At 38.5% G+C, this 24875-nt stretch overlaps 1 protein-coding gene across 2 annotated transcripts in view; it reads left to right on the plus strand.

Annotated features, from left to right (window-relative positions):
- ap3d1 (adaptor related protein complex 3 subunit delta 1) overlaps positions 1 to 24875 on the plus strand; it is a 28807-nt gene extending 3932 nt beyond the window's left edge. Inside the window, exons 2-33 of one of the 2 annotated variants that reach the window (XM_063013241.1) lie at positions 4615 to 4710; positions 4862 to 4942; positions 5515 to 5595; positions 6778 to 6885; positions 7062 to 7191; positions 7837 to 7976; positions 8069 to 8142; positions 8239 to 8288; positions 8379 to 8428; positions 9354 to 9402; positions 10608 to 10753; positions 11116 to 11264; positions 11370 to 11600; positions 12391 to 12619; positions 13132 to 13277; positions 13839 to 13980; positions 14097 to 14168; positions 14273 to 14348; positions 14877 to 15073; positions 15177 to 15250; positions 16726 to 16891; positions 17049 to 17183; positions 17684 to 17737; positions 18532 to 18630; positions 18890 to 19045; positions 19269 to 19316; positions 20298 to 20487; positions 20822 to 20910; positions 21023 to 21108; positions 21192 to 21313; positions 21806 to 21885; positions 22314 to 24875. In XM_063013241.1, the coding sequence (XP_062869311.1) occupies positions 4615 to 4710; positions 4862 to 4942; positions 5515 to 5595; positions 6778 to 6885; positions 7062 to 7191; positions 7837 to 7976; positions 8069 to 8142; positions 8239 to 8288; positions 8379 to 8428; positions 9354 to 9402; positions 10608 to 10753; positions 11116 to 11264; positions 11370 to 11600; positions 12391 to 12619; positions 13132 to 13277; positions 13839 to 13980; positions 14097 to 14168; positions 14273 to 14348; positions 14877 to 15073; positions 15177 to 15250; positions 16726 to 16891; positions 17049 to 17183; positions 17684 to 17737; positions 18532 to 18630; positions 18890 to 19045; positions 19269 to 19316; positions 20298 to 20487; positions 20822 to 20910; positions 21023 to 21108; positions 21192 to 21313; positions 21806 to 21885; positions 22314 to 22409 (3642 nt within the window). In that variant the 3' untranslated portion in view covers positions 22410 to 24875. The remainder of the gene's footprint in view (positions 1 to 4614; positions 4711 to 4861; positions 4943 to 5514; positions 5596 to 6777; positions 6886 to 7061; positions 7192 to 7836; positions 7977 to 8068; positions 8143 to 8238; positions 8289 to 8378; positions 8429 to 9353; positions 9403 to 10607; positions 10754 to 11115; positions 11265 to 11369; positions 11601 to 12390; positions 12620 to 13131; positions 13278 to 13838; positions 13981 to 14096; positions 14169 to 14272; positions 14349 to 14876; positions 15074 to 15176; positions 15251 to 16725; positions 16892 to 17048; positions 17184 to 17683; positions 17738 to 18531; positions 18631 to 18889; positions 19046 to 19268; positions 19317 to 20297; positions 20488 to 20821; positions 20911 to 21022; positions 21109 to 21191; positions 21314 to 21805; positions 21886 to 22313) is intronic. The other variant, XM_063013242.1, reaches the window with a different exon arrangement.

Consider the following 24875-nt stretch of genomic DNA (forward strand, 5'->3'; position numbering starts at 1 on the left):
AGTCAGTCTACTCATGGGCATGTTTTTAGGAGGTGAGGGAAAACTGGAGTACCCAGATGAAAGCTGAGGATAAAACCCAGGTCCCAAAACCCATGCTGCTCCGTGGTACCCCCTTTATCAGCTGTACCACTATACTAATCACACCACTTAATGATTATACATGTTTTATGTCTCCATAGACTAACCGCTTTGCAACCGTTACTCTTGGTGACTATTCATAAGTTTTACACATTAATGGAGGTTTCCCTCCAAATATGTTCCAGTAGTTGGATTAGTGTCTGTAATTTACTTCATGTTAACGCTGTCCTCCAATTACTTAACTGCTCAGAAATCTCTCTCTTTTACCTGAAATTACCTTGTCTGGAATGGGGATAAAACATTGATGGTACAGTGTTGTGTTCAAAATATACTCAGAGATGAGTTTCTGTGGGTCTTTCTAATTATTTGTTTGTAATGCTGTTTTAAATAATATATTGGAATGACATCACAAATCCAAATATTTTGTCCATGTCACACAGCTGTAGGATTTTGCTATCTTGCTCTCAGCCTTTTCCCCAGCTTGTGTTTACTTTTTGACTTTGGCAAGAGATCACTGCTCCATGTAGTTCTTAATAGGTGCAGTCAAACTGCCTCTTCTCTTTGAGTAGAGAAAAGTCATCAGCTGAAGTCAATATTTGGGAGGAATATGGAGGCCATGGCAGTTAGTTTACTATTTATTTATGGGGCACCAAAAGCTCCTGAATAGATTTGTTGTTCCACAGCACATTTTTAATCAGCTACTATGTCTGTATGGTGATTTATCTCGAGTAAATAATACAGTAATCCCATTTGACAGTTTAATAGATTTTTCCTGTCTGCTCCCATATTTAAGGGTCAATACGGTGGATCATTCTAGTTTGCAAATCTGATTTGGCGCAGTTTGACACAGGATGCACTTCCTAAATTAACAGGAATTTTGCTTTATTATGTGAAACAGTTTTTTTTTCCCAGCAATTATAATTTCTTTTGACAAATCATAAGTTTTTCTTTGGACCAGATTGAGTCAAGAGCTAAACAGTTTTAGCTAAGTCTGCTGCTTAATCTTACTGATCATTTCCCCTTCTGTCAATGTCTTTGTGAATTTGTTCTTGAAGTGTATTAAATACAGAATAAAGTCTGATTCAATTCCAGGTTGTTGCATGGTAGTTCGGTAATGCTTTTTCATTGGCTTGGGATGTCTAGGATTCATTCATCAGATCTTACTGTTATTCCAGCAGTTCTGTATTTGGTTTGTGTGTGATGTGTGTATTGTAGGCCAGGTTGTGCTGTAATTTTATCAGCCTGCTTAACTGCATGTTTATTAGCAGTGCTCTATTTGTCCTCATGACATGTTTGTCTATTGTCTCATTAGGGGGGCTGCATGTCTGAAGGGGACCCACAGGACCTGACAGAATCATGTTCAGACCTCATTCTTTAACACTGCAGGAACTCTCAGTAGGCTACAGGAAATGATCCAGCTAAATTAAGATGGAAATTTCAGCTGTTGAACATTCACCTCATTTTACATAATGTATCAATATAAATGCATTAAAACACAATTTCAAAACCTTTTCATATATTTTTTTCAGCAGGGTCAGTCACCCTTGCTTAATTTTCATTAGGGACACACTGGGAATTAGGGCTGATACTGAGCTGTCACACTGGATCTGTAGGATCAAGTCACTAGTCACCACACAGTATTTTTCTCACAGTGTCATGCTAGATGTAAGGTTGCATTAAACAGTTCAGGGTTTTGTGAAACAATAAGAGTGACTCTCCCTGCCATATCTGTGCCTTACTTTTAAATGAAGATATCCACAGAGAGAGTTCTTATTTGAAACGCACCCTCATCCACCCTCATTGTGCATGATCCAGCTCTGTGTACAGATGCATTTGGCATTTTTACACTGAGCAGAAAAACGTTTTAATGCATTTCTGTTATTTTACTAACGAACAAAATAAATTTAAATGACACTAGAAACTGTTCTAGCATCAGTATGAGTCTGTTTAATAATTTGGATATTTTGAATATTTTGCATTATGTGAAAGTATAATGGTACAGCTCCACTCATTAGATGATTTTTTTAATAATAATTACATTAATGTAAAAAAAAATCTAATCGAGATGTTTATGTTCATCTTCTTGTGCAGCATTAGTCAGTAATCAGTATTGATAAATTAGTATTAGATTTTTGGTGTGTCTTTGAATCCAGAACTCATCCAGATAATTTTGGTTTCCATTGACTGGTATGTCATTTTTTTTCTCAAGATATTTGACAAATGTTGGCAGAAATGTTGGAGGTTTTATAGACTTTTAATGGAAAACATTCTATACGTAATCATAAATATTTTGATAGATATTCAAAATAAAATATGTTTTTTACAACATTTAAGCTTTGACTTTATGGTTCAATATTCTTTCTTATGAATAAATATTATTTTAAATATCTGAATAATACACTGAAGGTTTATCATTGACTTACAAATAATGTAACTTAATTTAACTGCTCTTCTCATGTTTAATATTTAAAGCAAAACTGCTAAGGCTTTTACACCAGTTTACTTCATGCTGACTTGACAAGTCATGCAGTTTTCTTTAATTTGTCACAGGTCTGTATTAACAGTTGGTTTCTGACTGTGTTAGAGCCAGTTGTCCCTTCAGCACTGAATAAGCTGCTCAGCTTTGCACATTTTAGTTCTCATGGATTCATAGCAATGAAGTGTCTTTTTGCTCCGTTGAGCTGAAGACATTTGGGGTCAGGTGTCACAAAAGGCTCTGCCAGTGTAACCTGTACCAGCTCAGCAGATACGGTGTCTCTTACCTGGCCGACCGTGGACAGTGCTCTGAAATATTAATCCACTCCTGAAAAAAACGGCTAGGCCTCATGCATGTGTGGGTGTGTCTTTTTTTGTTCAGCTTTTGCCTGCCTTAGCCTCTCTGTTTGTTTTCCTTGAGTAGAGTGTGTACTTAAAAGTCCGGTATTTGACCCAGATTGTCAGTTTTTTTTTTAGCCCTCAAGTGCAAGGTCTATGATCTCAAAATCTCACCCATTCATGATGTTTGTACAGTCAGTGAGGGAGAAAGAGAAACGTTGCCAGTCTACTTGAGAGCTTTTACCTTTTTGAAAGGGGCTATTTAGTGTTTTGCACTGGTTTGCTGCTGCAGTCAGATTTCACATGACTGACAAATATTTCAGCTATGCCACAGAATTACAGATGCTCTTATAGCCTACTTTACTGGGATGGTATGGTTACGATGCAGCAGCGACTATACAGAAGCAGCTGTGGACTCTTCGCTTCACTCACATTTTGTGCAGCTTGGGACATGTGCACAAATGCAATTTACCTTGTCCTGCCTCCTCCCCCACCAGTCTTTATCTGAGCTGTCTTATGACTTAAGACACATGATCAGTATCCTGGGTGTGAGAGAGCAATGCAGAGCTTTGTGTTGTTCAAGGTCTTCGATTAAGTGCTGACAGAAGGTCTTTTTCAGTGTGTTATATTTTGCTGTTCCCAGCTCTAAACCCCCTTGAGATATCACAAGCTGTCATGATGTGAATTAGCCAGCTGAAAATGGTTTATGCTTAATTCACATAAATTCTGTTTCTGTTTAGTTCATCTGAAAACCTAATTAACTGAAACAAATAGCAAATATTTAAATTCATAAAAAAATTTTCATTTAATTTCCTTACCATCGATTTCTTCATGATAGTTAGGGTCATGGTGGGTCCAGTTCCACCTGGAAACACTAAACACTGTGCGCAAGGCATGAATACGCTAGACAGGATGCTAAGCTATAGCAGGACCCGCCCCAAACCTAACCGTAAACCTACCCCTATGACATAACAAATTATGTCTGTGTAGATGCTTTGCCGTCCGATAGCACCACAGCAATTCAGACTTCCTTTAGTGCTTTCACTCCAGTCGTTCTTAGGTGGGTGCCATCTGGGTTAAAAAAAATCTCTGCGTCCCCAGACTACATTAAAATTGTCAGTATAATTAGGCCTTTCAGAGGTGCCATGGTAGTCCTGAGAACTTCAGTCTGACGGCTAGTGGATAAATTTGCTAGCTAAGTGTCTAATTTCATATAATTCTATAATTCTGCACCTCTCCAGCTGATCTATCGTCCAAACGAGCTCAGTGTCATCTGATTGAGCTCTATATTTTAGAAATAAGAGATGGAAAAAGAACTATAAACTAAAAGCAAGCTGAGAGCAGTCAGAAAGTGTGCAGCCAGAGTGCGCGTCAAGGACAGTTCAGCTCAAAAGCACAAATTATATATTAAAAAAGTTAGTTACTGTTTATTTAAATCGCAAGCAATAAGTGCTAAATAATGCTTATTTAAAGTCATCAGATTCAAAATTCTGTATACTGTAGCTTTATCTGCAGTGCAATACTTCTGCATTTACTGTTATAACCAGCATGTCTGGCAAAATATTGGAATTTTTTTTTTATCTAGTCTTATGAATCTCTTAAATTGAGTGGCGAACTGCAATCTCCCGACTCATAGGCTGAAGGTGTTTAGAGGAAATGAAACATCCTCTCCCAATATCAACCAGATCAGTGTGTCACTATCTCCATCTTCTTTCTTTACAGGCGAAATACATCTCTACATGCATTGATGAGATTAAGCAGGAACTCAAACAGGACAACATTGCGGTCAAAGCCAACGCAGTCTGCAAGCTCACTTACGTAAGACCACTCGTCTGAGCAATCTGCATGCTTCTTGGACCTGATAATACAGATGTCATCACATCAGACTGCCACATTTATTAGTTTTTATTTATTAATCCTCTATGTGAACCTGCAGTTGTTGACTCTGGTCTGCTGTGTGTGTTTACAGTTGCAGATGCTGGGCTATGATGTCAGCTGGGCTGCTTTCAACATTGTGGAGGTGATGAGCTCTTCCAAATTCACATACAAGGTGAGATCACTGACAATCACACAGTCCCTCCTCACACTACGTCTGTTTTTCCCATCGTATATTTTTTATTGTGCTGATTTTCAGATCACAGGTACATCTGTACTCAAATATTCCTCATTATCAGCTTTCGCTCATGTTACTAGATGTGAAGCATGGCAGAACTCTTACATTTGGTTGCAGTTTGATCTTACCCCTTTTTTAAATATGTATTTAATTTTTTGACAAATTATGACTTTTGATGCATCAATCTAATTTTTCAAATAAAAAAAAACTAGACAAGGGACAGCAAAGAAAGTGAGTGTTCCAGTGTTGTGAGCTGATTTGCATATTACAGGATGTACAGAATTGACTTCAGTCTGACTTGAGATGCATAAAAATATTAGGTGTTGATGCATGTGGTTAAAATCCTATCAGGATACAATTTTTAAAAGTTTATTAGCTTGCCGAGACTGTAGGGCTACATATAGTGCAAGATTTATTCATATTCATTCATGGGCACCTGCAGGTTTCTTTTTTTATAATTGAAGAGTGCATGTGAACATTGTTTTGTCCTTTCTCTCTTGTCATTTCAGCGAATCGGCTACCTGGCAGCCTCACAGTGCTTTCATGAAAGCACTGATGTCATTATGCTGACAACCAATCAGATCCGCAAGGTTAGTTGTACCATGTTTTGACTCATTTGCGATTATGCAGAGTGCAATTAATCCTGTTGCCATTTACCATCTGTGGCCAATTTTCCGTGAGTCCACGGTCAGTTGTGCTCCTATTAGCTGGAAACAACCCCAGGCTTTCTCGCTCTTAATTTATTTAAGCAATTTGTGAACCAAGCACTGCAATTTATAGCTGACAGACAGTTTTTCCAACTTTTTCAAACAGGCTCTAAGTGCCACTTACCAGTGATGTGTGTCAGGTGCTGATGTGATTGTGTGATAGGAAGTATTTGGAACAAGGGCTTAGCAGTTTACATTGTTTACAATATTTAATACCAGTCAAGCTAAAATGTTTTGCCACCCTTGTTTTTCCTTTGGCTGCTCCCGTATTAAGGAGTCAGCACAGCAGATCATTCCGGACCGCATATCTAATTTGGTGCAGTTTTATGTGCCGGATGTTCCTTCTGGCTGAACCCCCTTTTTTTTTTTTTTATCCAGGCTTAGGACTGGCACTGAAAGTGCACTAACAAGTGCACTTTCCAATTGCCAGTCGTTAGATTGTTTGGTTACCACTCCAATGAACAGCCCATCATGAGGTGTAGACCTCTGACTTGCCAATAGCACAATTTAAATTCAAACTCTGCATCTTATCAGTACTAGGCTAGTAAGTTTCACCACTGTGTCATTCAAGGTCAAAATTTTGCTATACATTATTAAAGAATAATTAAAGAGGGCAGTATTGTATACGGAACGTCACACCCAGATCTGCATTATTCATCATCTTTGTTAAGATGCCTTCAACCAGCCAGCAGAGGCCACATTTGCAGGAGTAATGTGGAATCCTCACATTCTTAGTCATAGCAAATCAGCCGGTCATATCACAGCTGAGATTTAAACTCGGCTCTCAGTGGTCATGGACTTATTGCACTATTTAAAAATAGATTGCCTGAGAAAAACATAATAACAGACTTGAAAATACTTTGAAAAAAATGGTCAAGTTTATCACAAGTTAATCCAGCTGCCCTGTGACTGCCTCAACTGAATGATTGATACTTTTGATCACTTTAAAATGTGTTTTCAAATATTGTGATCTTTTTGGGGGTTATCGTTCAGACCTTTCTGAAAAATGTCGGTATAATTATGCACTGCCTTGACATTTTTTTGCTTTTGTCTTTCTTTCATCAGGACCTCAGCAGTCCAAATCAGTATGACACTGGTGTAGCCCTGACTGGCCTCTCCTGTTTTGTGACCCCTGACCTGGCCCGTGACTTGGCCAATGACATTATGACGCTGGTAAGATTTGTGACGTGTAAAATAAAAAAGCTGTACCAATCCATAACTAATGAGTGTTTTAAAATTCTAATTGCTCAACAGTTTTACCTGTTTTCATGTTTTATGTTAGGATACTTTTAACCCATTTTCACACTTTCACTTTCCATTTTAACTTTTTTTTTTTTTTTTTATTCCAGATGTCCCACACTAAGCCCTACATTAGAAAAAAGGCGGTGCTGATTATGTATAAAGTGTTTCTGAAGTACCCTGAGTCTCTGCGCCCCGCATTTCCCCGCCTAAAGGAGAAATTAGAGGATCCTGACCCAGGTGCGTGCACTCAGAGCAGAAGCACAAGTACTTCTATCATAAACCAACACAGTCAAACCCTCTGTTCAATTTACCTGCACAGTTAGGCACACACATAGTGAAGGGCATGTTTTTTGGTTTCTAGTGGGTGAATCACTGATGTCAAGGGCTCCTTGCAGCTGTTATCACATTGCAGCTGCTAGAGCAACATTACCACCAATAAAAGACATTAGTGGTACAACTAAAAACTCCAAATTAATACAGCAGACTACTGATCTGGAGCTACAAATCTGAAGTGCAAATGCCTACAAATCCGATGGCTTGCACTGATAAATGAAGTATTGATTAAGTTTGTGCAGATGTTACTTGTAGTTTACAAGTTGATTTTTTTTACTTTAAAAGACCCTGTGTCTGCGTGGGTTTTCTCCAGGAGCTCCGGTTTCTTCCCACAGTTCAAAGATGTTCTAGTGAGATGAATTGGAAATACAAAATTGCCCAAGACATTGACATTAAAGACTTGATGAACTGATGAACCTTGTGTATCGAGTAACTATCTGTTCTGTCATGAATTTAACCAAAGTGTGTAAAACATGACGGTAAAATCCTAATAGATATATACTTGAAAAGAAATTTGCTTTTAAATCTAAACTCTCCTGTCTGTTCCAGGTGTGCAGTCGGCAGCGGTTAATGTCATATGCGAGCTTGCAAGAAGGAACCCCAAAAACTACCTTTCCCTGGCACCCCTCTTCTTTAAACTCATGACCTCCTCTACCAACAACTGGGTCCTCATCAAGATCATCAAGCTGGTACGAGGAGAACAGCTATGGCCTGTGCATGTCTGTCTGTGTGTCTGTCTTTACAAAGGTTTATAATGTGCATGTGTTTGTGTGTTTTGTAGTTCGGTGCCCTCACCCCTCTGGAGCCACGTTTAGGAAAGAAGCTAATTGAGCCCTTAACCAACCTCATTCACAGGTAAGATTATTACTCCTGCCTAAGTGTCTGCAAACATCTTGGTTTGATTGGGAAAATTTGACAGGTTTTGCTTTCTTTTGTTGACTTTTCTTTCAGTACCTCGGCCATGTCGCTGCTGTACGAGTGTGTAAACACAGTAATCGCAGGTTGGTGGCTACTTCACCTGTTGAAAATATCTGAAATATAATAAACAAGTTAGAACTGTTGATTTAGATTTTTGTTTGCTTTTTTTGCAGTCTTGATTTCTCTGTCCTCTGGGATGCCCAACCACAGTGCTAGCATTCAGGTGGGTCACAGAGCTTCATTATAAGGAATCTGTCCCTGTTTGTAATGAATTTTACTCTCAGGTAACCATGGTTACCTTTCAGTTATAGCAATTTTCAATAGTCTGTGTTTATTAAGCATTTCACTGAAGGTACATGCAAAACTAGGACTTGGACAATAACTTTTTTCAATATTAGATGTTCACAATCATTTTTTGAGAAATTTGTGAGTATTGTCTTTCTGATTATTTCCATTACAGTGAGTGGGCAACATATATTTAATTAATTTTGTTATTCATTATATTTTAAGTATATTTATGCACTGACAATTTATAAGCGTAAAAAAGAAACAGTAATAACAGGTATTTAAGACCGCACACAACAAGTAGTGCTTACTGTCAGGGTAAAAGAGCTTCCTGAATGATTTACATGAACTGGAAAAAGCTAAATAGCCATTTCATCACCTCAAACATCCCCATTAGTGCAATTGTTAAAAAAAAAAAATAAAAAAAAAAATAGAGTAGTAGATTGGCTATGTCTGAGTGGTAGGGGGTTGGGGGAGTGCATGCCCTGCCATGCCATACTGTTGACTGGCACTATTACGACTAAAAAAGTACTAAAGAATACTAATGTTTAGCATGTTTGGTGTCTAAAGAGTGAATTCTTTTCAATACTATACAATTATATATTTGTATATTAAATTAATAAATTTAAAGTAAAAGGTTTTGTAAATTATTCTAAATGTTTTAAATAACAAAAACTGCAAAACAACAAAAAGTCATTGTATACTTGTTTCTCATCACTGTAATGAAAACGACAGTTTAAGGACAACTGGTGTTACGACATTTCACTGTGTAATTGTTTGCTTGATTTTTTTTTGTATTTTTATTTTATTTATTTATGTTTCTTCTTTCCTAATTTGGTTTCTGTTTCTTTTTGCATCCACAGCTCTGTGTGCAGAAACTACGAATCCTGATTGAAGACTCGGACCAGAACTGTGAGCCTTCTGTCAATGCCTGCAGTGTGTCATTTTCTCATTGTCTGCGTGTTTGAGTGTTAGCCCCCTCAAAACCTTACCAACGGAGGACCTGGAGACCTCCATCCTGGATAACTCGAAGTGGCCTCTGTGCTTTAGCTCGGACTTGGCAAAGAATGGTTTCAAAAAGCCTAGTCTTCTAAATTTATGTATTATTTGTGGTAAAAATGCATATAAAAAGATTATTTATCGTTGTCTATTTTAGAAAATGACATCTGTCAGTTCACAGCTTATCAAAAGGGTTCGAGTTATCGGGGTCCCACCGAGTGCTGTGCGTAGAGTAGTTTTTCAGCATCTGGACTGAGATGTTTTGTTTGACCGAGATTTCCCATAACACTTCAGCTTATTTAAATCTAAACACAATAACAAAAGAAGGTCACAAATTCTGCTGTTAATATTACTTTGCAACTACAGTTGTCCCCTAAAAATAAAGAAACATAAGAATAAACATGCCAGTTAAAGTGCTATTCAGTTAGTTTAGCATTCATCAATACAGATTAGTTGGTGGTGGTGGGGGAGACTGAGGATTAGCTATTTAGTACACTAGATGGTTATGTCCCAATGATGTAGCAATACCTCTGCGGAACATGAATTAATTTAGTGAAACGATTTTCTTTTATAAAGGCTGATTTACATTTTTAATGCACATCGCAGGAACATATTGCATTTTGCTGAGACACCTCTTTGCTTGATAATTGATTAGCTGGGTCACCTTCAAGGATGATCTAATCAGCAGTCCTAAGAATATGTCCAGTGGTTTAACTCCATAGCACCACTGTGCTTATAGAAACAAAACCTCTAGTCCACGTATGTATGTGTTGTCCTGTGTGTGTTCCCGTCTTATGTCTTTGTGTCTTATTTTGTGTCTTTTTTGTCTTATTCATGTTGTAAAGTGGTGCAGACTTTCTTGTTAGAGTATTTCTATATTATTAGTCAGCGCAACTTTTGCCACATTTTAAATCTGTTAGATTTGTAGTTTGTAGTTTTTAAAGAATTATTAATGTTTCTGAGTAATTATAATCCGATCCGTTTGTTTTGGAAGGTAAGATACGTTTGAAGTTAGAGTTAAAACATTTAGGAAGAAGGTCAGAATTAGTCAGATTAGGTATAAAGCTAGCCTGTCAGAGGACTTCTCCATTCCACGCTGAGTGACTTCTTGTTTGCAGTGAAATACTTGGGTCTGCTGGCTATGTCCAAGATTTTGAAGACTCACCCGAAGTCTGTGCAGTCTCACAAAGACCTCATTCTTCAGTGTCTGGATGACAAAGATGAGTCCATCCGTCTTCGAGCCCTGGATCTTCTCTATGGCATGGTATGCTCTTTAATCTGCTTTTGCTCTCTGTGTGGAGGATGGTGCGTCTTTAATTTTTCAGTGCCTTACATAGGCTACATTTATACAGAATAGCTTGCATCAGATGGTTCTGCTTTGATGAGGCTAATTTGCATTTGTCTGTGAGTCGTATATTGCATTCTAATGTCGCCACAGGTTCTTTCACTATTTTTTTTAACAAGGCCTAAAGTTAAATTACAATTATAAATGTTCTCTAATTAGATTTTTTTTCTCCAAACCTTAATTTGACACTGACCTAATTTTCCCAAAAAACTGTGTGATTATGTGATTAGATTCAATTCCATGTGTGGGTGAGTCACTAATATTACAACACACGTTTGCAGGTTTCGAAGAAGAACCTTATGGAGATTGTGAAGAAACTGATGTTGCATGTCGACAAGGCTGAAGGCACCACATACAGGGATGAGCTGCTAACCAAAATCATAGACATCTGCAGCCAGAGCAACTACCAGTACATCACCAACTTTGAGTGGTAAGGACACAATAAGTGTAATTAGCTCTTTCCTGCAGCTAAAGCTACAGATTTGTTGGTCTGTAACTTGATCGACTTGTTTGTTTTGCTCGTGTCTGTCCTCAGGTACATCAGCATCCTGGTGGAGCTTACCCGGCTGGAAGGCACACGGCATGGCCACCTCATTGCTTCTCAAATGTTGGATGTGGCCATACGTGTTAAGGCCATCCGAGCATTTGCTGTGGCCCAAATGGCAATGCTGCTAGACAACGCTCATCTCCTTACAGGCAACACGCAACGCAATGGCATCTGTGAAGTGCTCTATGCTGCTGCCTGGATCTGCGGAGAGTTCTCTGAGTATGTTAACCTGGTTTAAAGAGTTCTGAAGTGGGAAGGGTAGACGTATTGTGTGCTTGCAAGTGCCTGCAGGGATTGATAATGACATTACAATAAATGTGTCAGTGATTTACTTTTTTTTTTCTATTTTTATTAGGTTTCTTTTATTAGGTTTATTAGGTTTGTTAGGTTTCTCACCTAATTTTGCATCCAATTATAACCCCATATCAAAAAATAAAACATTGTACATTACATTCCGACGAGTTACAAAAATTGTTGTGATTATTTGATTAGGATTATGGCCCTGGAGATTAAAACTAAGAGCTAAAGAGACTGTACAAGCCACAAGTCATTGGACCTGAAGGCCATACTTTTAGGCCTCTTTTTATCATTAGATGACACATCACTAACGAACTGCACACACATTCAAACAACTGCTAACCGAGTACACTGCCTATAGACACGAGGCGGCAACCAATCACACCACCACACACCAAAACGTGGTTAGTCACTACTTCAATTTCGGCCAGTAACAAGGATGAAAACGCACGTCTGCCTACTACTAGACAACAGATGTAACCATTCAATGACAAGATGCCTCGTTCCACTGACAACCAAACCCACTCACAATTGTTCCTGCCAAAAAATAGACTATTAGCAGTTCTGGTGTTAAAATTCCATTAACTGTCATTAGATAAGTGTCTTTAGGTGTTTTGATTTAATAGGTTCTCTTTTAGTACTGAAATTTCCCCTCGGGGATCAATAAAGTATTCTGATTCTGATCTGATTTTTGTGTTTTCTTATTACTCAGACACCTGGAGGACCCAATGCAAACACTAGAGGCCATGTTGAGACCCAAAGTGGCCACTCTGCCTGGTCACATTCAGGCTGTTTATGTACAAAATGCGGCAAAGCTCTTCGCTACATTACTACAGAAACATGAAGGCAAAGACATCCAAGTTGCCCAAGAAGCCAGTCAGCTGCTTATTGAGAGACTGCCACTTTTCGTCCAGAGTGCTAACCTGGAAGTACAGGAGAGGGTAATGACTGGAGTTTATACAAGTAAAATGTACTACAAAATGTCATAAGCCAATTTAATATTGGATAAGTTAATCAGGGGTAAATCTCGTCACTGCTTAGAACTCAACCTTTGTCAGTCAATAAAGTCTTTTACAAAATGTCCCAACTCTTCTACAAATGAGGTTTGTGTTATCTACAGATTTGATACTGACCTCTGTATCTAAAATTAAATCTTATTTAGATCATAATAGTGTTTGAAGATGCATTATGTTCTGCTACTAATGAAATGTTAAAAATCCCTAGTGGCACTAAAAGCTTGTAGTAATGAGATCATTCAGTTTTTTTTTTTTACTTTTTACTTTAAGCAGACAAATCTTAGGGCTGTCCTTATTATACTGCTCTTTAACAAGCTGCTCTCAGAGACACAGTATACTAAGCCCTGTGTTGCTTGTGTGGAGGATATGTAGGAGAAACTCTCAGCCACTTTTTGTAAAACACTCAATTACTGCTCTCTCACCTCTGCTCTCTTTAGGCATCCTGTATCCTGCAGCTGGTGAAGTACATTCAGAAGCTACAACAGAAGGATGTGGAGGTGGCTGAGGAGGTGTCTGCCCTGTTTGCAGGAGAGCTCAATCCTGTGGCCCCTAAAGCTCAGAAGAAAGTGCCTGTTCCTGAAGGGTAAGTCTGCTAATGTGATGCCAACACCCACACTAAATTTAAATACATTTTTCCCCAGCTGTCTAGTTACAAACTAATCCGGCAAGGCGAATAGAAAGCTGCAGAACATTGAGACCAGGTTTGCATTTTAGATTGCAATCCCACGTTTACTAATCCTGGAATCGCTTGTTATGGCTTAGTAGCACTTTAATAAGATTGAATGCACCCTTTGATGGAAATAAATTTCATGATCCCTTTTTAGCACTCAGTAGTGCAGCCAGTCAAAACATATAACGTAAAATGCGTGCCTCATATCACTCAAAATGCGTAACCGCCACGGTAAGCTGCAGTATGTGCCCAGCCTTGCAGTGAACAAAGGAGAAAAAGCTTATATAAAAGCTGTCTTTATAAGCGGACAGTAGTTAATTAAATACAGTGTCTCGATGGCTGAGTATTTAAACATGCCAGTGTCCATTTTTTTGTTTCAATATAATTTTTAAATTGTCCCCTAAAACCTAATCTACTTATCTGGAGATGTCAAAGGTACATTCACTTATTCACCATGTGCTGTTTGCATTGCAGACTGAACCTGGATGCCTGGATCAATGAGCCTCCATCTGAGAGTGAGTCCGAGGATGAGAAGCCCAAGGCCATATTTGCTAAAGAGGAGCCCAAGCACTCTCGACCTCGTCACACTGAAGTGGATGAGAAGGAGCTAGCAAGGGTGTGTATAATACATGAACTTTACCACACTGATAAACAGCCTCCTGCCTGTCCTTTACTGTGAAACGCAACCATTTGTAGTCATATTTTTTATCTGTTTGCTTTCATCCCAAACAGAGAAGAGAAGCCAGGAAACAGGAACAGGCCAACAATCCCTTCTACATTAAATCCTCCCCATCCAGTCAAAAGGTACACAGAATTAAAGAAAATCTTTATTTGTATGTTGTGGGGAATATGCTCAAGTTCCTTTGGCTTTTAGTACCTAAGGTTTGTGTGTACACTTGCTCATGCAGGTATATCAGGACACGCCTGGTGTGGAGCACATTCCAGTGGTACAGATCGACCTCAGCGTTCCTCTTAAAGTCCCAGGTGAGTCTATCAGTCTATCTGATGGCATTTTTGAAGGTCTTTTACAGCATTACTGATAATCAGGAAATAATTAAAACATATCTAGTTCCTGGATTTTTGTACAGTAGTAACATCTCAAATCAATCACTGAATGTTTTGCACTTAAATTACATCACACAATGTCCAATGAGTATCATTCACTGAGAATAAGGTATTTTACAGAATCTAAAATGTAGTAGCAATTTTTCATTTATTTATTTTCACAAATAAATTGAGCCACCTGAAAACACTGGGCACAAGAAACACTAGAAGACACCCTTTCTGAGGCTCATGCCTCAAAATAAATTACCTCAATAAATTAATAAGGTGAGTTTGGAATTCTATGGAATTCTAAATACCGGCAATTTAGCCAGGTTGTTTTGCTAGAAAAAATATTATTGTAATTAATGTTTGGTTTTATAACCTTATTTTAAAAGGTCATATTGCTTAGTAAATTCATGCCTTTTTAAATATAAAATGTGTGGTCATTACATCTCCTCCTTTACCCAGGCATGCCCATGTCTGACCAGTACCTAAAGCTGGAGGAGGAGCGTCGGCTAAAGGAGAAGGCAGAGAAAAAGAAGAAAGATAAAAAGAATAAGAAGGAAAAGCGAGGCAAAGGAAAGAGGGGGGATTCTGGCCCTGAGAGTGAAGAAGATATCACTCCTGCTCATCACGTGGACATAGTCACAGAGGAGATGCCAGAGGTAAGACAGATAGCACCTCACTTCAGAGACTTGCTCAGCATTAAGGCAGAAAACGTTTCTAGATTTAAAATGTAATCTAATGAGTTGTGTTTTTTGTGTATAGAATGCCTTACCAAGTGATGATGATGAGAAAGATCCCAATGATCCACACAAAGCCCTGGACATTGATTTAGACAGGTATGTCATGTCAGTCATCATGCCAGAAGATAAGGCTATCTGTAGCCTCCATCACATCCATATTCATATAACTTCATATCAAAATATCCATATTTATTTTAACTGCTTGTTTTGCCTTTGTCTTCTGGTTTAAATGATCTCTTTGTGGGTGTGTAAACCTTCGAATAAGTCTCCCTCAAGGTGTTGAGGCCACTAATTCCGGCTGCCTTCGGCCCTTTCACACACACTTTCATCTGCCTCTTTGTTTCTGTTTCCTGTGCACACGTCTGTTCCTCTGTCAGTCTGCTTTCCGGTGGAAACTGCAGGTAAGTGCTGAGCCCGGATCTAATCTAAAGGGCCATCCAATTATTGATCCCTGGTTTGTTCCCTCTCTTCGCCGTATCTGTAGGTAACTGCTGTGGTACATGTCCTGGGGGGTGTTTGTGTCGGTAATAGGAAAGTACTCATTCAGTTTAATTGTCTGTGCTGAAAAGCTAGTGTGCTGTTAGCAACAGGAAGGCACTATGTGATTATGCAGTTTTGTTTAATAGTTAGACAAACAACACACCTGCTAAAATGTGGGCTGAAGATTTGCTGTTTTTTTCATAACACAGAAATGATTGTGTGTAAACCTGCCCTGTCTCAAATAACACCATAAACCCTCTGCTTCTGTATCCAGGTGCACTCTTGGTGACTTTGATAAGGGCGCAAGAGTTGTAGCATTATTTTGGACAGTACCTAATGAACCTCATATTTAACCCCACTGAACTGGAATTCACCCATTTTCTCTCACACAAACAAAAATATATGGACATCACTCTTATAAAGTGCCAGTCATACTATGCCAGTGTCAAAAGAGCTCTCAAAATAATGAATTTAACCGAAAGCAAACCAAAAATGTTATTTTAAGACTATTTGTGTACATTAAACAAGATCTAGCATACTGACTTACATCACTATTTGGCAGGAGTGCTTCTCCTGGTACCCAGAAGCAGGGTATTTGGGCTGCTCAGTCACTGATGACTGTGTTGTTATCAGTGTTCAAACTTAAATAATATCCTGATGTAAGACAAACGCTTGCCTGGGAGGCACCAGATAGTAGAATTCTTCTGTAATATCTAGCAGTGGAAGTAGTCAGTATTATAAAATATTCTAACATTACTGTCAGTGAAGCATATTATTGTAATTATTGTGAAATACCTTGGACACGTGATGAGTGGGTGTGTGGTGATCAGTGGTCGTGCAGTTGGACAATTGGAAATTAGAAATGATTAGACTTTTGGACTTGTTTAAAGTGGTGCACACCCCTAGTCTCAGCACAGATTTTGGCCGAATGACTGCTTAATGGCTTACCCATCCAGAACAAGCTTCAGCATTCAACATCCTTCTCTTTTCTTGTTTTTGTGGCTTTTAACGATGCAGTCGACTCCCCTCTGCTGCGCTTGACCCAGAAAAGAATTGTGCATCATTAATAGCTGCGTGTCTGTGTCCCCTAGGCCCTTGGCAGACAGTGAGAAGCTACCGGTAAGGACACATCGCCCTGAGTCTATAAAGAGCCCTGGGACAGATGGAGACAGCGAGGGTATGCCTCTGGATTCCAAGAAGAGGAGCAGCAAGGAGAGCAAAGAAAAGAAAAAGAAGGACAAAGAGAAGGACAGGAAGGTATGCCTGTGAAAGAAAGTGGGAGAAAAGAATTCTAATTGCAAAAACATGGCTATTATTTAGAGAAAAACTCTGGACTAATAAGGATAGCTTTTAGGTTAGATGTATGCCCAGTCTATAATATAAGCAATACACTTTGTTGTCATTAATGTTGCAGAAAAGCAAAGAGGAAGAGAAGAAGAAAAAGAAGAAAAAACACAAGCATGAGGAAGAGGAGAAACCAGAGCTCCAGTCAGAAGATCCAGCTCAATTAGAAGAAGTGGTGGCCCCACCCACGGCTACATCTGCTGAGGTATAATATCGCCATGGAATGAAAATCCACAAATATGGGAGGACTTCTGTTTGTGCGTGTGTATTAAAAAACTTAACAACACAACTGCACCTGATAGCCCTTTATGTTGAAAATGGTCCACTACCCAAGTAAGAGCTGGTTAGTGAAGGTTTGTGGGGGTCCCATTTCTTAAATGGTTGGATGAGATATAAGTCATTATATATCCATAAAGTGCATCATTCTAAAAGATTTAGCTCATTAAAAGGCTGAGATTGGGAAATGTAATATGGCAGGTAAGTATAAATTGTTAAGAGAGATTTTAGTTATCAAACGTAAACCTCTCTGAAGTTAATCATTATTAAAATGTATGGGAAACAAAGATGTTGCCTCACTAGCTACACTGGTAATGATATACCCAAGAAAAGCTAGTTGGAAGCTCAAAAATAATGGGAAATTAAAAATGTTCTTAGGTGAAGTTAAAGCTGGCTGCTTTGACTTATTTCCTGCCCTTTCTGTTCTAGGCCTCCGATCTGGATTTTTGGCTCTCTAGTGCTCCTGTTCCCCCACCTGTAAAGGTCCGGTTTCCCCACCTTTTTTCTTTCACCTTGTATCTTTTTATTTTATCCCAATATTATCTGGTCATTCCATCTTCTTCTCTTTACCACATTGTCAGGGTTTCTTTTTCTTAGGGCCTATTATTATTTGAATCTCTGCTGTCTGTCACGTTGTTTGATTGCGGTCGTGCCTGTATGTGTGACTAACCCGTAATAACCAGCGTTGTCTGCTTTGCTTTGTTGCATATTATGTTTTTCCAGTCAATAATGTGGCAGCCCCAGTACCATTTCCATAAAAGCAGCCCTTCTCGTGATGCCCCCAGCTCCATACGTCATTGTGGATGGTGTTCTTGAGTTCATGTGTGCAATCCATTTTCCCCTCCAGACTTGAAGAGCTGAATTATTGCCAAAGGCTTTGTTGCTTTTAGGTGTTATTGCAGCTGTTGGTTTCTTTCTTACCCTCTTCATCATTAGTCTGAGTGCATGTCCTGAAATCTAGTCTGGTGCACTGGAAGTATATAAAAAAAATCAAAAACTTAATGATTGATTACTTGTTTCTTCTCCTTCTGTACATTGGTTGGAGTAAAATATTTACTAACACTTGAGAATCTCACCTATTTCCATCTCTTTTACTTCACTCATTTGCTGTCTCTCTATTTTATCTATCTAGTTTTTCAGAAGTGTTTCATCTAAGCTAAACAGAAACACTGCTGCAGAAATGTTTTTTGCATGTTCTTTGTACATGTATATGTATTAGTGCAAGATGTAAAACCTATTATATTGGTCATGTATGCTAATCTAGTAAGTGTTTTCAGGAGGAAGTAGCTCTCTCACCGGCCCCGGCCCCAGAAGCAAGCCTGGCTGCAGCCCCAGAGTCAGAATCAGATGAGCCCAAAGATGAGGCACCTGAGGAGGTGGGTCATAGAAAATCTTTAGTGGTCCACAGAGCTATGTTTTTATATTTATAATTTAAACTTGAGAAACATTTTAATGTTTTTATTTACTGTTCATGCATTTTATGCAATTCATTTGAAAGAAAAACAATTTAGCATCTTCACTAGTTACAAAATACTTGTCTACAGCTGTCCTGTTTACTGGTAATGTCTGTGTGCTTGGAATTTAGAAAGTAAACTTAGGCAGGCAAATAATGTTGCCTCTGCCCTTTTTATTTAGAAATCCACAAAGCATAAGAAGAAGAAGCAGAAGAAGGAAAAAGAAAAAGATGAGAAGAAAAAGAAGAAGCGGCATCACCATCACCACCGCCACAGTGATGTAGGCGTGGGAGATTCCGTACAGAATGGTACAATGGAAGAGGAGGAACCTCTGCCGGTCAGTCTCATTTTAAAAGATTGATAAAATAATAAGATAATGTAGTGTAGTACAATCAGAGATGGTGCATAAACGTTCCTTCGCATTATGTTAAGGATTATCCTAGAGGAAAAAGGACTCTAAGAAGACACAGTTTAAAGTCAATAAAACGTACCATCCAATTGAATTGGATTGTTTTACATTCACATTCTACGTGTTGACTGTGTGTTTTTTTTCTTTACAGCCTATGTCAAACTACGGTGTTTTGGCCGAAAATGAATACATTAAGATGGTGAGTATTTGAGACTTTGAGGTTTAGGTGATGGAGAAAATTTTATTGTTTCTGTATGACAATTAGTTTTAAAGAATGTAAGTGTTTAAATCCTGCCCTGTTTTGTTTGCCTTCCCTGTTAAAGATGAAGGAGGATGCTGATCAGGTAGCAGTAGACAAAATAAAGCTTGTATGAAGTGTTTCCTCCTTGTTTGCTGTGGATTGATTTACAGTGACATGAAAAAGTATTTTCTCACTGTCTGATGTCTTCTGTGTTTGCATATTAATTATGCTTGTTTTAGATCTGTAAACAAAATGTCATATTAGACAAAGACAATCTGAGTAAGGTGCTCAGGTGGCTTGGTGGTCTGTTACACTAGCCTATTACAACTAAGATCTGGGTTCCTGGAGTACAGGAGCTGGCAACCAGCTGGGCCTCTACACAGAGATGATTGGCTATGTCTTGGAGGGAATAGCTGAAGCTCTGTGATGAATTGGTGCCCTTTTCAGGGTATTCCTACAATTGTGTTCAGTGTTTCCTGGTGAGACTGGACCTGCTGCAACCCTGACCAGAGTGAAGTGGTTAATGAAAATGTAGAAAAACGACAACCTGAGTAATCCTGTGTAAGAAAAAAGCAATCACCCTTTTTAAATGACCCAGTTATTAACATCCAGGCTTCTTTTACCAGACTTGCTAAATCTAAACATTACTTCAGCTATTACCTCCAGCTAATATGCAATAATTGCAATGCAATAAGGAGGGACATTTTTACAGCACTGTAATGCAGCTGTTTTAAATATATACGGCTGTTTTACATATGTATATGTTTAATAACTGTTAAATCTTCCCTTTCTTCTGACTTGTATTCTAGGTCTTTGAGTGTCTTTAAAAACCTAAACTTTTTAAGTGTCTAAATGTTGTGCATGTGGAAGATCCTAAACTCATGCTGGGATCTGAATTCAACAGTGCATTGCTCTCTCTCTCTCTCTCTCTCTCTGCAGGTGTATGATATTCAGGGAAATTTGCAGGATGACAGCTTGGTGGTGGTGTCAGTCATCTTTGAAAACAAAAGCGACAGTTTCTTGAAATCCATGGAGTTTAACGTGCTGGACTCCCTTAACTCTAAACTGCAGCGGCCAGAGGGGGCTGGGCCTCACGATGGGCTTGTTGTGCCGTTTCAACTGCCACCGGGTATGAGACATCCAAACAGTTTAAGCTTAAAGTTTAAACTTGGTCTGTTTACCTCATGACCTCTTACTGACACACTGCTGTGCCTGTGTATTATCATTTTCATTTTAAACACATCTTTGTCTATAAATGATTTATTATTTAAGGGTACAAAGTCAAGACACGAAAACGAATATATATGCAATTGATGTATATTTTCATTTTTTTTTATTTATTAATTTTCTTCTAACGCTTTATCCTGGCCAGGGATGCGGCGGGTCCCATTCCCCTGGAAAATGCTGAGTGCAAGGCAGGAATACCATTTTAAAGTTCATGCTTTTTGCTTTAACATTTTTAGGGGTGTCGAATGAGGCGCGCTTCGTTTTCTCAGTGCAGAGCATAGTCATGCCCCAGAAACTGAAGGGAACCCTCACCTTCATAGTTAAGGTGAGTGTCTGCCTACTATACATTTCTATTCACACAAGAATTTGTGGTTATGGGTTTAATTCTATGCTAACATGTCTTGTCACAACCATCAACCAACTGTTCTTTTCTGTAGTCAGAAGATTCCTCAACCCATGAGAAACTGGATTTTAAACTGCACTTTACTTGCACGTCTTATCTGATCACTACTCCATGCTACAGGTTAGCAAAAGCAGCCATGTTGTTGTAAAGTTAAGCAGTATGTTTTTGTGCTGGATCTAGTTAAGTGTATATTGTGTTAACAGTGATGCATATGCTAAGCTGCTTGAGTCTGGGGACCTAAAGAGCAGCGCTCTCAGGCTGGAAGGAGTGAACATGCCTTTTCACCACCTACTGGCACGAATCTGCTTTCATCACCATTTCTCTGGTAGGTACTGATCTCAGGGAGGGAATTTGCTATGGGTGGTTATTGATGTCCAATGGATTAAACAGGGCAGTGGTAGCTCAGCGGTTAAGGCACTGGACTGGTAATCGGAAAGTTGCTGGTTTAAGCCGTGTTGCCACTGTTGGGCCCTTGAGCAAGGCCCCTAATCTTCAAATGTTTCAATTGTATTATAATAAGTTGTTTTGGATAAAAGCATCTGCTAAATGCTGCAAAAATAACCCGACAAACTAGTTCATACAAACTGGCATAGATTTTCCAATTGCAACTGCATTTGAAGTTATTTTTTGCTTATTTATTGCTTATATGGTAGTATTCCAAATTTGGAGGACAGGGTTGTGTTTACTTGCTGGTTAGTAGACAACATTTAGACAAAGGTATCCAGACAGAGCATATGTAATGTGGCAGATTTATTATTATTTATTTATTTATCCTATAAATATAAAAATGTATTCTATATTATTCTGTTTTTCTCAGTTGTGGAGCAAATCGACTCCTGTGCCTCCATGTACAGCCGGTCAATCCAGGGTCACCATGTCTGTCTGCTGGTCAAAACTGTAAGTTTTCTATTTCCACTGTTTTATTGCATTGTCATGGTCCAACACTGCACTGGCAGCCTTAGATTTTGAACATGAGCTCTCTTCATATTGGGTCTTGTGTGAACAAAAGCCAAAGTATTAAAAAAGGAAAGCATCCTTAAAAAACTGATGTTTTCAAAATATATAGAATATTAGTTATATGTCACAGCTGGAAATAACCGATATATTATTTAGTGTTGTATATTATTCATTTTTGTTTTGCCATACAGTTTCTGAGTTACTTCTAATGCCACGTACATAGCCTAATTGAGCTGGAATGGCAATAAACGCAAACAAACAAAAATTCAGAGTTACTTGCTTTAGAGTTTATCTTCATTTATACACAGCTTTGATTAATCTCTTCTTTCAACCTTTTTAACTTTCTATGACCTTTTTTGGACTCTCAGGCTGACCAGACAGTCTCTATTGACGCTAAATGTGATGAGCCATCACTGCTGGGAAACTTGCTGGAAGAGATAAAGCAGACCTTCTCGCAATGCTGATTGTGTATGAGAGACCAACGGTGCCCTTGTCTTCTCCTCTTCGGCCCTCCACTCACAATCATATTCCCGCCGAGGCTAGTTTTCTCTCTTCTTCACCTTCCTTGTATTTATTGGAACTGTTCAAATCATCTTGTATTTTTTTTTGATCTTCTCTTTTTTTTTGATCCGTCTTCCTGTGTGTCAGTCTCAGTCTGGTCTTCAGTCTGGCTAACGTGTTTTCACCACCCCATTGTCATACTAGTCTTGAAGTTCGTTTAATTAACTGGATCGTTTGTTGCTGTTGGAAAGGTTTTTGTATGGTGTTGCATTTTGTTTGTTGCCTTCATTCCGTGCTGTATCCTGTCTCCGTCTTCATCGCTGCATTAAATCCAAGTGTGGTGTGTGATCCTCTTCTGTCTGTGTGAATGTGTTTGTGTGTTTGTTTTTCAAAGCTGATTTTTCAGTTCAGTGCTCGTTACTGCACCCTCTTTTTGTTTTAGCCTTCGCTAAATGGGTGGATTTTCAGTTTGCACAGACCCGGCAGACATGGTTCTAAATATGTACCCTATTTTTGGACATTAAGAAAGTGGCAAAGTCTGGGACCATGTTTTATAAACCTGTTACCAACAATATAAAAAAATACAATGTATTCCTGACGGATGTTTATTCTTGTGTCTGCACACTGACAGAATGAAGGAGACAGAACACTGTTAGTCATTTTTGCAGAGCATAGAGCTTTATTACACACTAAAGAACACTGACAAATTTCTTGATGATAAACAGAATATCAAAATGCGAGAACTGCATATAAAGTAATTGCTATACGTCTCTTTTGTCTCTTCTGCTACTAAATCTTGCCTAACAACTTAACATGAAGAAAGCTTTAAATTTATTTGGGTTCTTGTTTTCTTAAAAATTGGTGACCAAACCAAAAGTATCAGTTGAAAAATTATCTTCAGTCAGTATTGTTGTAACTGGTTTCTTTTCTCTTGCTAGAGAAAACTGAAGTCTTTTTCTGACTCTGCTCTCTGAAGCACCACTGTCCTCCTTTTTTTTTCTCTTTTTTGATGTTTTTTAAACATTGTCAAGAGACTCATACTTGTTTGCTTGGCTGATGTTGTATTCATTCAGGTGTTGTGGTGAATGCCACATTTTATCCTTCCGTGTACCATTTCCCACAACTGTCTGGAAAATGCTTTGTGATTGTTTTTCATTTTGTTTACTTGGTTCAGCACGCTGTAGCATCTGATTGTAACACTTTAATGAAGTAGTAGTCTTGTCTGAAAGCCCTAAAATTAAGGTCTCTTGCACAGCTGTGTTCATTTAAAGAGTACTAAGTACATACATTTTTTAACTAGTGTATATTGTTTAACGCATCAAGCTTCTGTACAGTGGCAGGTGGCAAAAAAAGTGAAGTTAAGTGAGTCAAATTGTTTTTACAAAAATCATGGTTTCTTGGCAGCTGTCCTGGAGCCCCACTGCCCCACAGTTTTAAGTGTTTCCCTGCTCCCAACCGACCTGGTTGAGCTTATGAGATTTTTATCATGACATTATAAGCTGAATCAGGTATGCTTAGAGCAAAGAAAGCTTAAAAATGAAGCAGGGCAGTGGACCACCAGGGCTAACATGGAGAAACTCTGAAATAAATAAGCCACCTGTAAGTGCACACACCAAGATTCATTCATCAGTAACCAGGTGGATCTTTTTGGTAATGGATTGTTATCTACAGATGGGTGACATAATAAAGGAAAAGACTTCACTGATCTTTCAGCCCTGAGTTATTAGGGGCCTATTGAATTTGTCACCTGTCTGTATATAAACACCATAAACTATAAACTACTAGAAACAACAGGGATTATTAAAAAATAATGAAGAGTGATTTGTCTGTGCAGAGATATCTTGCATGAGTAGGAATGTATCATTTTGTTACTTTTGTTCAAGGATACATGCACAAAAACACCCTACCATTCCTTTTACTGCATTTTATAGTCCTATCTAAAACATAAAATTAAGTGAAAACTGACTTCATCATGCTACACTTTTGATTGTATAATGTATTGTCATCTTTAAGTACTTGGAAAAGTTTTTCATTTGTTTTACATTCAATAATATCATAGCAAGGCCAGGGTTTCGTTGGTGTTTAAGATGACGATCCAAACCGATGTGAATAACCAGCTGTTGAAGGCAGTCCACACATTTAACCCCCCTTCCCTCCCCATAAACTGTAGCGCAGATCTTGCTGGATTTTGCTTCTATCACTTGATGTACTCTCAATGCTCTTTATTTGAAGGTACTGACTCATTCACTATGTATTTTCTGATTATATGATGTAATATAATGTTTGAAGAATAAATGACCGAAGAGAACCAGTGATTTATCTACATTCCCTTTAATGAAGAGGTTTACCCCCCCCCCAAACGATAAGTCTAGACTGCTCTAGAGATCTTGTGTGTGATGGTGGTGTAACAATAAATTCCCACTTCTGAA

Source organism: Trichomycterus rosablanca, chromosome 17, assembly GCF_030014385.1.
Source record: "Trichomycterus rosablanca isolate fTriRos1 chromosome 17, fTriRos1.hap1, whole genome shotgun sequence".
Lineage (NCBI taxonomy): Eukaryota > Metazoa > Chordata > Actinopteri > Siluriformes > Trichomycteridae > Trichomycterus > Trichomycterus rosablanca.